The sequence below is a fragment of the Neofelis nebulosa genome, chromosome 15 (assembly GCF_028018385.1).
Source record: "Neofelis nebulosa isolate mNeoNeb1 chromosome 15, mNeoNeb1.pri, whole genome shotgun sequence".
In the NCBI taxonomy this organism is placed as follows: domain Eukaryota; kingdom Metazoa; phylum Chordata; class Mammalia; order Carnivora; family Felidae; genus Neofelis; species Neofelis nebulosa.
In genome coordinates, this window is record NC_080796.1 from 28,549,578 (window position 1) to 28,567,587 (window position 18,010).

The 18,010-nt window shown below is 35.4% G+C and overlaps 1 protein-coding gene across 2 annotated transcripts in view; it reads left to right on the top strand.

The window, feature by feature from the left end:
- Nucleotides 1–18,010, top strand: part of TPR (translocated promoter region, nuclear basket protein) — a 63,931-nt gene that overhangs the window by 36,903 nt on the left and 9,018 nt on the right. The window contains exons 31-45 of one of the 2 annotated variants that reach the window (XM_058701314.1): nucleotides 351–561; nucleotides 1,683–1,826; nucleotides 2,157–2,355; nucleotides 3,258–3,463; nucleotides 3,670–3,731; nucleotides 6,912–7,120; nucleotides 7,909–8,181; nucleotides 9,038–9,186; nucleotides 9,820–9,903; nucleotides 12,320–12,520; nucleotides 13,604–13,735; nucleotides 13,923–14,013; nucleotides 16,347–16,531; nucleotides 17,731–17,799; nucleotides 17,916–18,007. In XM_058701314.1, coding sequence (XP_058557297.1) covers nucleotides 351–561; nucleotides 1,683–1,826; nucleotides 2,157–2,355; nucleotides 3,258–3,463; nucleotides 3,670–3,731; nucleotides 6,912–7,120; nucleotides 7,909–8,181; nucleotides 9,038–9,186; nucleotides 9,820–9,903; nucleotides 12,320–12,520; nucleotides 13,604–13,735; nucleotides 13,923–14,013; nucleotides 16,347–16,531; nucleotides 17,731–17,799; nucleotides 17,916–18,007 — 2,307 coding nt within the window. Of the gene's footprint in view, nucleotides 1–350; nucleotides 562–1,682; nucleotides 1,827–2,156; nucleotides 2,356–3,257; nucleotides 3,464–3,669; nucleotides 3,732–6,911; nucleotides 7,121–7,908; nucleotides 8,182–9,037; nucleotides 9,187–9,819; nucleotides 9,904–12,319; nucleotides 12,521–13,603; nucleotides 13,736–13,922; nucleotides 14,014–16,346; nucleotides 16,532–17,730; nucleotides 17,800–17,912; nucleotides 18,008–18,010 lie in introns of both variants that reach the window. The other variant, XM_058701315.1, reaches the window with a different exon arrangement.

Sequence of the window (18,010 nt, forward strand, 5' to 3'; positions counted from 1 at the left end):
AAACTGAGTTTTAGAAAGGTACCCAAGATCACAGGTAGTAGTTGTTAAACCCATACTCTTAATTCAGGTCATGTGATTTCAGATTCAGTTTGATAAAGTACAGGGGTTTGCAGACTATAACCTACATGCCTGTGTTTGCATGGCCTGTAAACTGAGAGATTTTCACATTTTTAAAGTACTGTAAAAAAGGAAGGACATGTGACAAAGACTACATGTGGACTACAAAGCCTAACGTATTTACTCAACACCCAATATAGTAGAAATTATATATTTTAGTGTCAGGCAGAAGTGGATTAAAATCTGTGTACTAACATTTGATTACTTTCTCCTTTATTTTTTTGTTTGTTTAGATCAAATGCATCTTTGACGAACAACCAGAACTTAATCCAGAGTCTAAAGGAAGACTTAAATAAAGTAAGAACTGAAAAGGAAACCATCCAAAAGGACTTAGATGCCAAAATAATTGACATCCAGGAAAAAGTCAAAACTATTACTCAAGTCAAGAAGATTGGGCGTAGATACAAGACTCAGTATGAAGAACTTAAAGCACAACAGGATAAGGTATTTTGAAGTAATTTTCTTTATGTTTGTATGTTTGTATATATAATTTTTGATATACACAACTTTGTTTTATACACTTTTACTCATGTAATAAGTTTTCTTTATAATTTTTATTTATTGGTTTTTAGATTCTGAACATAACTATAAGTTTATATATGATTATTTGGTTTAAGATATCTCTTTAATTTGCCTCAAGTTACACTATAAATTCATGAAGAAATTTTAGTAAATGCTTTGTTATTTTAGTTCAGTGTTCCAACTTCAAATATTTTCCTTTTTCAGACCTGTTCTTGTAACTTATTGCTGACTAAAATTGTGTATATAAAAAATGATAGTTCTTTATAATTAATCAGACTTTATTACAGTTTTACATAGGTAATGTATATTAGCCACCTATCAAAAGGAATTGTTTAGTTCTTGTAACATTTTGAATCTGAATTAATTCCCAGAAGTAAAAACAAACGTATGTTAACTTAAGTATATATTTAGCACCTGTTAGATTAGAAAATGTATTTTGAAAATCCAAAATGCAGGATGCCTGGGTGGCCCAGTCGGTTGAGCGTCCCTCTCTCGATTTCATCTCAGGTCATGATTCCAGGGTCATGGGATTGAGCCCCATGTCACGCGCCATGCTTAAGATATTCATTCATTCACTGATTCATTCATTCATTCTCTCTCTCCCTCAACCCCCTCCCTGTCCCTCTTTCCCTCTCCCTGACCTAGACTTGCACATGTGTACTCTTTCTCTCTCTCAAATAAAAAAATAAATAAAATGTAAAAATGTCCAAAATTATTACCCCTTAGTATTGACTGCATTAGCACTTGAGTGCTATTTCACTTAATGGGTTATTGTGAAAATATATTTGTATGTCAGAGATCCATCGATAGTGCAGCATCATTTTGATTAGATGGCTATTATCCAGTTGTATAGAAGACTCTAACTTGCTTAACTAATACATCTTCCTTTCAGACATTAGAGTTATTCCATAGAAAATTCACTTATGAATACCTTTTAAGGTAAATTTCTTTGCATAGTTGTGATTATTACCTTAGATGAACTTTTGGAAGTGGAATTATTGAATATAAATGTGGAAGTATATTATTACTGTTTGTCATCTTAGGCCATGGAGACCTCGGCTCAATCTTCTGGAGACCACCAGGAACAGCATGTCTCAGTCCAGGAAATGCAGGAGCTCAAAGAAACCCTCAATCAAGCTGAAACAAAGTCAAAATCACTGGAGAGTCAAGTAGAGAATCTGCAGAAGGTATGACTGAGAGTAGTGAAGAGTGTATGTGTCCCTAATTGTTTCCTTGTTAAATACTTGAAATATGTGTTAAACACTGACAGTTTCTCTTGTTATATGGAAGCATTTTTATTATCTTTTTTATGGATATTTATCTTTTATACGTGAATGACATGTGTGTAAATAGTATCTAATCGTCTTCAGGTATCCACTTGAATGGTTTGACCACATTTTACATTTATATTTCCATTTAAATAAGCAAATTAATAAGTTTTACATGTTAAGTCTGCAGGGTGTACAGTTTATATTGGTATAATTGAATTACATGAATACTTTGCTTTCTTTTAAAAGACATTATCTGAAAAAGAGACAGAAGCAAGAAATCTGCAGGAACAGACTGTGCAGCTTCAGTCTGAGCTTTCACGACTCCGCCAGGATCTTCAAGATAGAACCACACAAGAGGAGCAACTCCGACAGCAGATAACTGAAAAGGAAGAAAAAACAAGAAAGGCCATTGTAGCAGCAAAATCAAAAATTGCACATTTAGCTGGTAAATTTCTGTATATGCTAGAGTTTGTACTTAAATATTAGGTTGATTTCTCTTAGACACAAAATTAGAACAGTCTTAATTTTCAAATGATGAGGATGTCCCTGATCTATTTATGAAGTTTTTCCTAATTTTTGGCTGGTAATAGGAAGTACTGTGGTCCTTCTCCTTTATTGTGTGTCTGTTTCTGCCATCTGTTGGGAGATCCTTTGGGTCCGCTGTGTGCTTTGTCAAGAGGCCTTCTGTAAATTCCTAGATAGCATTGGCTCTTACTAGCCCACTGATTTTTCTGTGCCTTACTTTTCTGGGGGCTCCTCCAGCCCTTTGTGGAGAATATCATGTCCGATTTGTGAAGGACCCAGTGCTGGAATGCTTGGGAACTAATTGCACTTTGCTTGCTGTTCTGTTTAGTGGGTAAATAAAATGCCCAATCATCTGGGTTTTATTGTAAGCAATTTTTTTAATGATCTGTAATATAGTGTCCCAGCAACTTATTTCATTAAAAAAAAGTAAAGTTACCTGATTATTTTTAAGTATGTTATAGGTTGTATGAAATGAAAATTTTGGAATTTATAACCTTGTATTTTAGTAATGTATTGAAATATTAAAAGCTATATTTATAAAAGGACTTACACTGACTACAGTTTATGCTGTATCCTTTATCTTTATGAGATCTTAGAGATAGTTACACATTTTTATGGTACAGTATTTTTTATATTGGAGTAGTAAATATAGATCTATGTAGATGTTTATTTATTCAGATGTATTGTGTATTAGAATTAATTGTAGATGTTAAAGCTAAGGAATAGAATCTGATACAACCTTTGTGTACCTATGAAATGCATAAAGGTTCTTTACTTCCATTGCTTGATTATAATAATAGAATCATGTGATTTCTTCTTTAGGTGTAAAAGATCAGCTAACTAAAGAAAATGAGGAGCTTAAACAAAGGAATGGAGCCTTAGATCAGCAGAAAGATGAATTGGATGTTCGAATGACTGCTCTTAAGTCCCAGTATGAAGGTCGAATTAGTCGCTTGGAAAGAGAACTCCGGGAGCATCAAGAGAGACACCTTGAGCAGAGAGATGAGCCTCAAGAACCTACTACTAAGGTAGTTAGCTAATTCTGTGTAAATGACAAATCATTTTGTCCTTGTACATTGTGCTTGAAGGTGTCTGATGATTTAGAGGCCTTTATCAGTAAATTTTGGGTAAACAAAGTATACAGAGAGAATTAATAAAAGTAAAATATTTTGATGGCATTGTTTAGTGAACTCTTGTAGCGTAGACAAAATAATCCATAATTTTCTTTTTATAGGTCCCAGAACAGCAGAGGCAGATCACATTGAAAACAACTCCAGCTTCTGGTGAAAGAGGAATGTGAGTTTTAGTTCTGTCACAGTTTATCTGTTTTTATTTCCTTTAAAGTTCAGGCAAGTGGGGTGCCTGGGTGGCGCAGTCGGTTAAGCGTCCGACTTCAGCCAGGTCACGATCTCGCGGTCCGTGAGTTCGAGCCCCGCGTCGGGCTCTGGGCTGATGGCTCAGAGCCTGGAGCCTGTTTCCGATTCTGTGTCTCCCTCTCTCTCTGCCCCTCCCCCATTCATGCTCTGTCTCTCTCTGTCCCAAAAATAAATAAAAAACGTTGAAAAAAAAATTAAAAAAAAAAAAAAAAAAAAAAAAACGTTGAAAAAAAAAAATAAAGTTCAGGCAAGAGTTAGTGATCTTGGAGGAGAAAACAAATCTATATTATAAAATTATGTACTAAAGAGCTGTTTATCTGTACAAAACTGCATCCTGTAGTTGCAACTCTTTTTTTCCAGGACTCTTGTTTTCAGCATCCTTTCAGTCCTCTCAGGTAGACCTTTGTGACAAAAGAAACAAGATTATCTTTTATCTTTTAGACTTCAGCAAGGCTACTGATATTCTCTGTGATGTTCTGTGATAACAAATTTCAGAGGCTAGGCTAAGACCTGAGTTCAGTGACAAACAGAACACTATCAGGATGCACGATCGTAGAGCATTTACTGTAGTTTTTAATGCTTAAATTCAAAACTTTTTCACTAAGACTTTTGAAACACTTAGTGAACAAAAAATACAGAATTGCACTCTATAACTTTTTTTTTTTTCAAGGTTGCCAAAAGTACCCAAAGCAGTGTTAGGAAAAACTGAATACAGGGTCTGAGCTCATACACAATTGTACCTACTAAACACTCCCTTGAGGAAACACATAGTGCTCTTTATTATTATTATTATTTATTTTAATAACAGCTTTATTGAGATAAAATTAAACCCCACAATTCAGCTACTTCAGTGTACAACTTGGTGTTTTTTGTTTTTATTCTTTTTAATTCCAGTGTAATTAATATACAGTATTGTATTAGTTTCAGGGATACAATATAGTGATTCAACAATTCTCTACCTTAGTTATTCATCACTACATAAGTGTACTCTTCATCCCCTTCATCTGTTTTACCCTCCTACCCTGCCACCTCCCCTCTGGTTCTCTATATTTAAGAGTCTGTTTTTTGTCTCTATTTTCCTTTGTTCATTTATTTTATTTCTTAAATTCCACATAGGAATGAAATTATATGGTATTTATCTCTCTCTAGCTGACTTATTTCACTCTAAATCCATCCATGTTGTTACAAATGGCAAGATTTCAGTCTTCTTTATGGCTGAGTAATATTCCACTGTGTATATATACCATATTTCCTTTATTCATTCATCTGTTGATGGATACTTGGGGTGCTTTCATAGTTTGGCTAATGTAAATAATGCAGTAAACACAAGGGTGCATATATCTTTTCCAATTAGTGTTTTCATATTCAGTGGGTGTAAATACCCACTAGTGGAATTACTGGATCATATGGTAATTCTATTTTTAATTTTTTTGAGGGCCCTCCGTATTGTTTTCCAGAGTGGCTACACCAATTGACATTCTCTTTTTTTTTTTTTTTTTAACATTTTTTTATTTTTGAGAGACAGAACATAGTCAGGGGAGGGGCAGAGAGAAAGGGAGACACAGAATCCAAAGCAGTCTCCAGGCTCCAAGCTGTCAGCACAGAGCCCGACACGGGGCTCGAATTCACAAACTGAGAGTTCATGACCTGAGCCATTGTCAGACACTTAACTGACTGACCCACCCAGGTGCCCCAGTTCACAGTCCTATTGGCAGTGCATGAGTGCTCTCTTTTCTCCACATCCTTGCCAACTCTTGTTATTTTTTGTCTTTTTAATACTAGCACTCAGATTTGTATGAGGTGATATTTCATTTTGATTTTGATTTCTATTTCCCTGATGATTAGTCGTGTTAAGCACTTTTTCATGTGTCTGTTGCCATTTGTATGTTTTCTTTGGAGAAATGTCTGTTCTTGTCCTCTGCCCATTTTTTAATTGAATTATTTGTTTATGTGATTTGGAGATTAACTCATTATCAGATGTATCATTTACTAATATCGTCTCCATTCAGTACAGTGTCTTGGTTTTGTCGATTGTTTCCTTTGCTGTGTAGAGGGTTTTTTTTTTTTTAATTTCTATGTAGTCCTGATAGTTTAACTTTTTGGCTTTTGCTTTTCTTGCTTCAGGAGACATACCTAGAAAAATGCTGCTATGTCCAATGTCAGAGAAATTACTACCTGTGCTCTCTTCCAGGATTTTTATGGTTTCAAGTCTCATATTTAGGTCTTTATTCCATTTTGAGTTTATTTTTGTGTGTGGTATAAGAAATTCATTATTTTGGGGCGCCTGGGTGGCGCAGTCGGTTAAGCGTCCGACTTCAGCCAGGTCACGATCTCGCGGTCCGTGAGTTCGAGCCCCGCATCAGGCTCTGGGCTGATGGCTCGGAGCCTGGAGCCTGTTTCCGATTCTGTGTCTCCCTCTCTCTCTGCCCCTCCCCCGTTCATGCTCTGTCTCTCTCTGTCCCAAAAATAAATAAAAACCGTTGAAAAAAAAAAAATTAAAAAAAAAAAAAAAAAAAAAGAAATTCATTATTTTGCATATAGCCGTCCAGTTTTCTCAACCATTTGTTAAAGAGACTGTCTTTTTCTCTGTGTGTATTCATGCTTCCTTTGTTATGGATTAATTGATCATATAATCATGAGTTTATTTCTGGGCTTTCTATTCTGTTCCATTGATCTTGTGTCTGTTCATGTTCTAGTACCATACTGTTTTGAGTACTGCAGTATATCCTTTTTTTTTTTTTTTTTTTAAGAGTTATATGAGAGAGAGCATGTGCATGTGAGCAGGGAGGGGCGAAGAGAGGGAGAGAGAATCCCAAGCACGCTCCATCCTGTCAACCCCATAGAACCTGACTCAGGCCTTGATCCCACATCCCTGGGATCATGACCTGAACCAAAGTCAAGAGTCGGATGCCTAACCAGCTAAGCCACCCCAGGTGTACCTGCTACAGTATCTTGAAATCTGGGATTGTGGTACCTCCAGTTTTGTTCTTTATCCAGATTACTTTATGTGGCACTTTTTGTTTTGATAGAATATATGTACTTTATAAGAAGTATTTATAGTAACTTTATATGAATCATTATTCTTGCATTTTCCCCTAAGTGCCAGCACATCAGACCCACCAACAGCCAATATCAAGCCAACTCCTGTTGTGTCTACTCCAAGTAAAGTGACAGCTGCAGCTATGGCTGGGAATAAGTCAACACCCAGGGCTAGTATCCGCCCAATGGTCACACCTGCAACTGTTACAAATCCTACTACAACCCCAACAGCTACAGTGATGCCCACTACACAAGTGGAATCACAGGAAGGTAAGTAAAATAATAAATCTGATCAGACTGACTACTCATTTAAATTTATTATGAGAAGATAACAGTAAGTTCAAGGGTAAATAAGGCTTCCACTAAAGCTAAAGACAAACATATAGTAAAAGTGGGCAGTTAATATTTTCAAGTGTGTGCCTCCCAGGATACTTGTTAATGCAGTGAATTTCCTTCCTCCTTCCTTCCCTTTCTTTCTGCTTTGTGTTTTTGGTTGTTGTTGTTATTGTTTTTAAGCTGAAGGAGGAGGAAAATAATACAACTATAAGTACATAGCATGTTTTTCTAAGGCCAACATATTTACTTCTAGTGGCTTAGGAAGATGATATGAAAGCCACCTTGGAAAGCATACTAAACCACTGGTTCAACGCAGACACCACTCTTTCACTGAAACTGTCTGACCATTTCAGTATTTTCTTCACTTTGTTCCCATGGCTAGTTTCTTACTCATTACTAATAATAAAACTGTGTAATTTGTCTTTGATCTTCTTAATTTATCTTACTTGGTTATGATTTAAATAAAATCATAGATGCAAAGAGTTTTAGAGACTTATTTAATTCAACCACCAAACTGCACACTACCATGTCAGTCACATAGGCAACACAAAAATGCAGAATACATTAATTACCTTTACCCACACTGTTTTTGCCTAGTGAGTGGTGAGAGATACATACACAAATAACTGTAAAATGTTACCTGTAACATAGTAGGGAGGGAAAAATCCAAGTTTGCTAAGAATAGGAAACTTCATATATTAAATATTATAATTATTTTTCAGCGATGCAGTCAGAAGGGCCTGTGGAACATGTTCCAGTGTTTGGAAGTGCAAGTGGTTCTGTTCGTTCTACTAGTCCTAATGTCCAGCCTTCGATCCCTCAACCCATTTTAACCGTTCAGCAACAAACGCAGGCTACAGCTTTTGTGCAACCCACCCAGCAGAGTCATCCTCAGATAGAGCCTGCAAATCAAGAGCTGTCCCCCAACATAGTAGAAGTTGTACAGAGTTCGCCAGTTGAGCGGCCTTCTACTTCCACAGCAGTATTTGGCACTGGTAAGCTTAATTTCATTTATTTTGTTTTAATTTTTAATTTTTTTTTGATAATTTTAAAAGCAAGTTAGAGTAGACCTGTGCATTGTATTTTCTTGGATACGATACACATCTTGAGTATTCTTTGTACATACTTGTTTTCTAAATGGGGTTAAGAAGGATGAATGGATTCCTAACACTTCATTTCGTGTTTACTACTAGATCACTCATTTTTGTCATTAAGATCTTTCTTCTCTTCCAGTTATTTTGACTGGTTTTAAAGGTGATACAACCCCATAACATTATATGTAACTTAATACAGGTCCTGAGAGGAAAAAAACATGTAGGAGACCATATAAGGATTTTCAAATCTAAACAAACAGTGTAAATTTTTTTATCCAAGGAGTCTTGGATTTTATAGCAATAGAAGGCCCTATGTAAACTTTGTGAATAGCAGTTATACATCAGTACACCGTGAATCAAATGCATTGCTGTAAAAGTTGATGGGGTTTATTAACCACATTTAAGATTGATAGTATAAGACCATTGATTGAGAGCAGGTGTGTGGAGGAGAGTAAGAGGGAGAGGGAGAGAGAATCTTAAACAGAGTTTGGAGTGCAACTCTGGGCTCATCTCACAACCATGAGATCATGACCTGAGCTGAAATCAAGAGTCAGACGCTTAGCCAACTGAGCCACACAGGCACCCCAGTTACTCTTTGCTTACACATATATTAGCAGGAATAAATTACGTTGAACTGTTCAGTTAAGTGTTTACTGTATCTTTCTTCAGTTAAACGACCAAAATGTTTCAAAAACTAACTTTGTTTCATTGAGTTTGTTATCCTCTAATTCAAGATTTTAATTATGTAATTTCAAAGTTTCGGCTACCCCAAGTTCTTCTTTGCCTAAACGGACACGTGAAGAGGAAGAGGATAGCACCATAGAAGCATCAGACCAAGTCTCTGATGATACCGTGGAAATGCCTCTTCCAAAGAAGTTGAAAAGTGTTACCCCTGTAGGAACTGAGGTAAGTCTTTCAGTCACATTATTAGGTGCATGGACCTGTTGGAGCCAAAATCCATTACTTGGAAAACTCTTGTTGAACTTACTGCAAAGCTTCAACTGGCAGCTCAGGTATTGTTGCTTTGCCAACATTTGTTTATAATTCTTGGCATATGTTTTGACTGAATTATTTCCCATTTCAATTAAAAAAAGACAGTTATAAAAACTTAAGTTGTATTCCATTTCAATGGAATGAATGGTTATTTTTTCTAATCAAAGAATAAGGAGTTTATCATCTCATGGACATTTTAAACTGTTACCTGCCATCTTTTTCTCAGATTAACCAAAACTGTGTTCCTTTATTTTCTTTTGTTGAAGCTAAAATTGTAATGAATTAAGTTTTACCATGAAACATTAAAACTACTAAGTTAATTTCATTAGCATGTATTTAATTAGTGTTTATAAACTTGTTTATACTGAAGAGAACTGTGGTTGGTTATATCATACAAATGTAAGAGCATTTCTGTTGTATGTATGTAATGTAAGAGCAGCTTCATAAAATTATAGATTTAAGTTTTTATTTTGGGAAAACTAGCTGAGCAGGTAACTCTTCATCTAGTGAATTGATCTGGTTAATACACTTTGTATTATTATTCAGGAAGAAGTTATGGCAGAAGAAAGTACTGATGGAGAGGTAGAGACTCAAGTATACAACCAAGATTCTCAAGATTCCATTGGAGAAGTAAGTAAAACATTTAAAGTAATAAATTGTTGCATTTCATGAATGAAATCAGCTTTGACAAATTGTAATAGATACTGTTTTAGGTACTACTACTTTTCTTTCATCCCTCTGCCACAATAATTGAGAATTCGTAATATAGTAATATTAATAGTTTAACAACTGATAATTAATATAATTCCTTACTGTGCATCCCAAGTGTTCTAAGAAATTAGCAGTTAATAGCCAATTTAATCCTCAGCAGCCCTATTATATGATGCTCAGGTAAGTAACATACTCAACTTCTGATAGCACTGGAGCTGGGACTTAAACTTAGGCTGTCTAGTTTCTAGTTATACTCCTCAGCTTGAAATAGTATGTGCTGTCTGGATAAATTTTTAGGATCATTTATTCTAAAATTATCTATATAAAATTAAGGGATTGTTTCAAGCAGATCATAAGCAACCATAGATTGCAAGTGAATTTTGGTTTCTTAGATGTATTAATTTTTAAGTTAATTTTCCCTATTTTCCTTAATTAAAGCAGAAAACTAAACCTTAAAGATGAGTGCATAGTACTCTAAATGACCTCCATTTCACGTGTCTTTCAGAGTGTCATATCTGAAAAGCATAATAACAGTTTTGAAATAATACTTGAATTTGTAATTTCTTGCCACACTTGGTCAAATTATACTAAAGTCTTCTGTACAAAGTTTTTTCTTGAGATTGGCAAAATTGCCTGTGACTCAGAAGTACCATTTGGCATTCCATTCCACTTTTAGCATTATCTACTAATGTGTAACAGTTCATTTTTCTGGTTTTCTGACATTGAAGCAGATGTTCTTTGTAAGCATTGCTTTTCTTGAAATAAGCCTGTCACTTTGAAGCACATTTTTAATTATACCATAAATTACTCATTTTTTCCCATTACAGCAAATATAATCTTTGTGAAGGAATTCACAAGACATTGCTTTGGGCTTGTATAAAAAATAGATTTTGCTGAGTGCTTAACCAAAAAGTAGTCATTTAATTTTTTATAGTAAATAACAAAAATAAAGCTTAAATTACAGTTGATTTCAGAGACTAACAAGATAGAATTGTGAGGGTGAATTAAGCAAAGAATTATATTCACGTCTAATGTCTTTAACATGGTTTGAGAACAGTATACTGAGTTATTAGGGATAGAAGCACCTTTGTAAAAAAGACCATAATAATAGGGGTACCTGGGTGCCTCATTCAGTTAAACATCCGACTTTGGCTCCCATCATGATCTTGTGGATCATGAGTTCATGCCCTGCGTCAGGCTCTGTGCTGACAGCTCGAGGCCTGGAGCCTGCTTCGGATTCTGTGCCCCCCTCTCTCTGCCCCTCCCCCACTGATTCTCTCCCTCTGTCTCTCTCTCTCTCTCTCTCTCTCTCAAAAATAAGTAAACATTGTCTTAAAAAGGCAGCTGTTTTAAAAAAAGACAATAATAATAGCTTATTTTGTTTAGTGTGTTTTCCAAGCTATTTCTGGTTTGGGGAATAAATTTTTTTTTGATAATAAGTTGCAAGCCTGTGAATATTTTTTTTTTTTGACTTTGGTCTGCAACTACACTGTCAACTAACCACATTGGCTGTTGAACACTTGAAATAGAGCTAGTCTGAATTGAGATAGACTGTGAGTATAAAAATCTACATTGGATAATAAAGGACTTAATTATAAATTTTAAAAGGTGGAATATCTACTTTAAAATTCTTAGTTTGATTACATATTGAAATAATATTTTGTATATATTAAGAATATAAACTGATTTCACTTGTTTTCATTTTTTAAATGACTACTAGAAAATTGAAAATTACATGTGTGAATCACATCGTGGATCACATTGTGTTTCTGTTGGACAACACTGATGTACACTATCATGCCGGTTTGCATACACATATATCTGTATCTATGCATTTTTTTGTATTGGAGTATTACTCAGTGGGTTTATAATGCTTCCTCTACAAGAAGACGGTAAAGAAACCCGATTTATTTTCTTTAGCATGTGTTTCAAATTAATTCTTCTTTTAATAAAAGTCACATTTTATTTTATTTTTATTTATTTTTTTAATGTTTATTTATTTTTGAGACAGAGAGAGACAGAGCATGAACAGGGGAGGGTCAGAGAGAGAGGGAGACACAGAATCTGAAGCAGGCTCCAGGCTCTGAGCTGTCCGCCCAGAGCCCGATGCGGGGCTCGAACTCACGGACCGTGAGATCATGACTTGAGCCGAAGTCGGACACTTAACTGACTGAGCCACCCAGGCGCCCCTAAAAATCACGTTTTAAAAACAAAATGCTACTAGTCCACAAGTGTTTTTTTGTCTTAGATATACAGTATCTCACTGATAGTTTTAAGTATATTTTACTTTAAAAAAAATTGTTTTTCTTTGTATTTTTTTTTTCACTCTTATAAGGGAGTTACCCAGGGAGATTATACTCCGATGGAAGACAGTGAAGAAACCTCTCAGTCTCTACAAATAGACCTTGGACCCCTTCAGTCAGATCAGCAAACGACAACTTCATCCCAAGATGGTCAAGGCAAAGGAGATGATGTCATTGTAATTGACAGTGACGATGAAGAAGAGGATGATGATGAAAATGATGGAGAACATGAGGTAAATCATCCATTATTTTTAAACTGCTGGATGAAATGCTCCAATCCTTAAGACTGCTAATTCATCAACCAGTAACATCTGCTTCCCTGTCAGTTTAAATAGGTTATTTTGCTTTTTTTATCCCAATAGTTCTGAAATTAACATTTTATAATGGAATTGAGCATAGAACAAGTGATGAAAAGTCCATCTTTTTTTTTAATTGCTAAGCCCTTTTAGGATTTGGTAAATTTGTTAAATTAATTGAACTTAGTTTTAAATATTACTGATACTGACAACTAACTGGATTTAATTGTAAGCTCTGTCATTTCTGGAGATAAAAAAAGGGTTTTTTTTTCTTGTTTAGTCACATAATTTTTTTCAAGAATAATGGAAGGTTTTTTTGTGTCTTTTGTGTGTGTTTGGTTTTTTGCTAATTGAAGCATATTTTAAGTGAAACTTTATTTTTTATTTTGGGAATTAATCCTTATTGATAACCATTCATTTGAGATTCTTTCATTAATCAAACAGTGGTTTTTAAAGGCTCATAGTTTAGTATAATTCCATCATGTTTTTTCTTCAGTGCCACTTTTTAAATTGAGAATCAAGTGGACCACCTAACACTTTTTGGACATCTCAGAGCTTTGATCTTTGAACTGATCTCATGTCAACAGTTAGGATACAGAACTGATTATTATAGTACTCATTCCAGTAAACCTCACAGTTGTGCTATTTGCTGCCACTGACATAATTCCATATAACTCTCAGGACAACTCCTGTATCCTGATCAATGGTGTGTCACTGAAATTTTTTTTTTTAATGTGTATTTATTTTTGAGACAGAGACAGAATACAAGGGGGTTAGGGGAAGAGAGAGAGGGAGACACAGAATCGGAAGCAGGCACCAGGCTCTGAGCTGTCAGCATAGAGCCCGACGCGGGGCTCAAATTCATGAGCTGTGAGATCGTGACCTGAGCCGAAGTCGGTCCCTCAACTGACTGAGCCACCCAGGCACCCCTATTGAAATTTTTAAACACGCCGTTAGGATGTGCAGAATATGTGTGCTACATCAAAGATCTTTGTTTTTCCTTGGGAATTTTTCTGCTAGGATTATGAAGAAGATGAGGAAGACGAGGATGATGATGAGGATGACACAGGGATGGGAGATGAGGGTGAAGATAGTAACGAAGGCACTGGTAGCGCAGATGGCAATGATGGATATGAAGCTGATGATGCTGAGGTAAGTGGCTAGAATTAAGAACTTGCTAGAAAAACTGTTTTCCAAGGGTATACAGAGGCCTGTGTTGTCAGAACACTAACACTTCTTAGACCTTTGGATTTGTTTGTTGTTATTGTGGTTTAGTTTGGTTATGATGTTTTTAAGGTAACTAATATATTTACACTTACTCCTCATATTTTGTTTTTAGGGTGGTGATGGAACTGATCCAGGTACAGAAACAGAAGAAAGTATGGGTGGAGGTGAAAGTAATCAGAGAGCTGCTGATTCTCAGAACAGTGGTGAGACTTTTTTTAAGGAGACCTTTTTTAATTGAATATTTCTGGTAATATCTTCTAAACGAGGATAGCATTTGATTATCATGTAAGGAATGAAACTTGGTTAGTAAATTAGCAAGCAAGAGATTAGCTTATTCTAGGTTTGTTATTCTCTCATGTAAAGTCCACTATATTTATCACTAAAGTCATTATACTGTCTTTGCTGCCACATCAGACTTTTGTAAGATTCAAACATTCCGAAGTCTGTAAAGTATTGTAAATGTAACGTGTTGCTGCTGTTTTTATTAAGTGGAAAAACTTCAGTCAGGGGCCTCTAACAGTGGTAATAGCAGTTCACAGCCAGAAGAGGTCATCTAAATCAAGCTGTACATTTAGGATTTGTGGGTGTTGGAGCTTTGCAATGTTTACCGGTTTTCCGTTGAATAAAAGATACTGTGGTCATCGTAACATGCTTTTTGTTAAATGTTTGAGAGGATGAGTCCAGACCTCACTGAAATGTTGTAGGTATTAAAGGATTCTGGAAATCATAGAAAAATTTATTTTAGAACATTTTTAAATGTGTTTTAAAGAATTGGTGGTTTTTTTAAAGAATTCCTGGTTTTATAAATAATACTGAGCCAAAATCATAAAGGGTAATGTAATAAAGCCTTATATATGTGGACTATTGGGAAAACTGTGTCTGAATTTCTGTATAAACCTGCACATTTAAAAATGCAAGGTATGGGGCTTGTGGGTGGCTTGGTGGGTTAAATGTCCAACTCTTGACTTTGGCCCAGGTCATGATCTTGCAGTTTGTGAGTTCAAGCCCCACGTCGGCTCTGTGCCGATAGTGCGGAGCCTGCTTGGGATTCGCTCTTTCCCTACCTTTCTCTCCCTTACTTTCTCTCTCTCTTTCAAAATGAATAAATGAACTTAAAAAATAAATGCGTGGTATGTGCTCATGTGAATTAAGATAAAGCAAGGGCATAGGCAACCTTTCAGCTTTTAAATTTTTTAGGAAAAAAAATAAACTAATGAATATTAAACCATATACTAAAACATAGTATTACTTTTTAAGGGGCATAAGGAGAGAGATTAATGATAATTTGGGGTCATAATTTACATTTTATAAAACATTTCATAGATTTAAGAAACATCTTATGTGTCACATAGTTGGGATACAGGAAGAAATATGTTTTGCCCTTTTAAGTATTATCACTGAAAGTTAAGTCTTTTCAGGGCCAATGTTGGTAGCCATTTTTTTTCTAGATACAAAGCATATAATAGATGTTCATTGAATACTTACTGGAGACTTTCTTTTTTACAATCAAACAAAAATAGGCCTAGTGATCTGGATAAAAATAAGTTAGTGGATGTATTTGGTATGTCGCCAAAAAGTTACAGAAAGAATGCTTTTCCTGAGCAACTGTACTTAATATTAAATTGAACAATGCCAGGGTTAAGGATGCCAAACCCCCTGTATTGTCAAATATTCAAGTATAACTTCTGACCCCCCGCAAAATTTGACTACTAATGGCTGTTGACCTAGAAGCCTTAGTGATATCATAAAACAATTAACATGTTTTTATATATTGTATCATATACTGTATTCTTTTAATAAAGTAAGCTAGAGAAAAGAAAACATTATTAAGACAATCATGAGGAGAAAATATAATTATTGTACTGCACTGTAAAAAATCTGCACATATGGACCTGTGCAGTTCAAAACCGTGTTGTTCAAGAGTCAACTATATTCTTACAATGAGCTTATCAGTTTAGGTACCAATTAAGAATCTGAGAGGGGCACCTGGCTGGCTCAGGACATGCAGTCGGTAGAACATGCAGCTCTTGATCTCGGGGTTGTGAGTTTGAGCCCCACATTGGGCATAGAGATTACTTAAAAAAGAAGAGGGAAAAAAAAAAGATCACATAGCTATTAAATGTTATAGCTAGAATCTGATTCCAGACCTCAGACTTTTAAAACTGCTAAATTCTGTGATAGCCTATTTACTTTCCCAGTGGGAAACAGCTTCTGTCGTTTTTACCATGTATGTAGAAGACCTAGACATCTGAAGATCAAGACATTGAAATTACAAGTTTAAGAAACCGAAAATACAGAAGTATTTTTTAGCTGGTTCCATTAACCAACCAGAGAAATAGACTCAGAGAGGTTAAGGGACTTGCCTAAGGCTGCACAGCTGATAATTGCACTCCCATTGTCCACACCTCACTGCTTTCCTTCTGAAAGTATTAGTGAGGCGAACATTCCTAGTGGCAAAATTTATACTTCTAAGGGATTGTCCAAATTATTCTGTGATAAATTTAATAGTTCAAAATAAGCTTCTCTTTTCCTCTAGGTGAAGGCAGTGCAGGTACTGCGGAGCCATCTTTTTCCCAGGACATTTCTAGAGAACAACAGCCATCATCAGCATCTGAAAGACAGACTCCTCGAGCACCTCAGTCTCCCAGACGCCCTCCACACCCTCTGCCCCCACGCCTGACCATTCATGCTCCACCTCAAGAATTGGGACCACCAGTTCAGGTATTAAAAGTACTGGTCAATCTGAAAAATAAACTAAAAATCTTGGCTTTATCTCTCCTCCTTTCTGTTAGATACAATTTTTTCCAGAAGTTAAATGAACTTTTTAACGTTTTAGCATATTTTTATAAAGTTTTTTGAACTGAAACTAATCTCTTACTTCTTTTCCTTAAAATATGGCAGTAATTTACTTCATAAGTGAAGCAAGGTTTAGAAAGGCAAGGCTTACTAAAAGTTGTGTATAAATTGAAATGGTTACAGTCATAACAAATAAAGGTCTGGTCACTTTTTCTAAAGGTTAAAAAAAGGAAAAGGGTTTCTGCGGTTTTAATTAAAGTAAATTTTATTTTAGCAGTAGACCACCATGTATTTTGAAGGTTTCCTTTTCTATGGTGCGCATGTTTTTTCTTCAAAAGGAAATTGCTATTCTGCTTAACAGAACATTTTTTTCTCTCCTTTTGTTTCATTCATACATACTAATTTTCATTTTCCTAATTAATGAAAGCATTCATGACCCTTTAGCATGTAGCACTCTTTGTAATAGGGTTGAACATCTCTTAATCAGAAACTCTTACAGAAACAGCAGGAAAACTACAAAGGCTGTTACTAATCTAGCTTGACTCTTACCCTGCATTATAGTGTACTGAAAACTGTCAGGTGTAGATTCTTCTAAAATACCACAGATGAAGATAACCTCATTAGGTAAAAATATAGCCTTAATGGATTGTGTATGGATCCTGCAATATATACCAAATCTACCAATTCAGAATTGCCTAAATTGGGCAACAGTTTATGTGAATACCATATTGCTGTTTGAGCTACAAAGAATAATTAAGCTTTAAGATCCAAAGGCACATTCCCTAATGTCTTAAATTAAGGAAATAGAAAGTAAATTGGCTACATACAAATAAAATAGGATCAGAGATTGGTTTTAAATATTGGTTAATATTTTGTCTTTTGGTTAATAAAGTATATGTTGGTCAATATTACAGTCTGTACATTTAAAAATTTATCGCTATTTAAAACTGATTTCTTCAGTGCAAATATAAGCAATTTTTCCTGAAAAGATACCCTGATGGTTACATTATATGCTAACATTTCAGTGCTGTTATGATCAGTGTAGTAAGCTGTATCTATTGGTATTTGGTTCTTGTTTCATTGCCTGATTCCTTAAAACAAATGTAATTCCCTTCTTGACACAGAGAATTCAGATGACTCGGAGGCAGTCTGTAGGACGTGGGCTTCAGTTGACTCCGGGAATAGGTGGCATGGTAACTATCTACCCATTATGTGAAAGTGACTCATTTGTTCAGCACATACTTACGTAGTCCATACATGTGTTTCTGTCGTGCCTGTTGATTCCCATTTTCTGCCTTCATTTCAGCAGCAGCACTTTTTTGATGATGAGGACAGAACAGTTCCCAGTACTCCAACTCTTGTGGTACCACATCGCACTGATGGATTTGCTGAAGCAATTCAGTA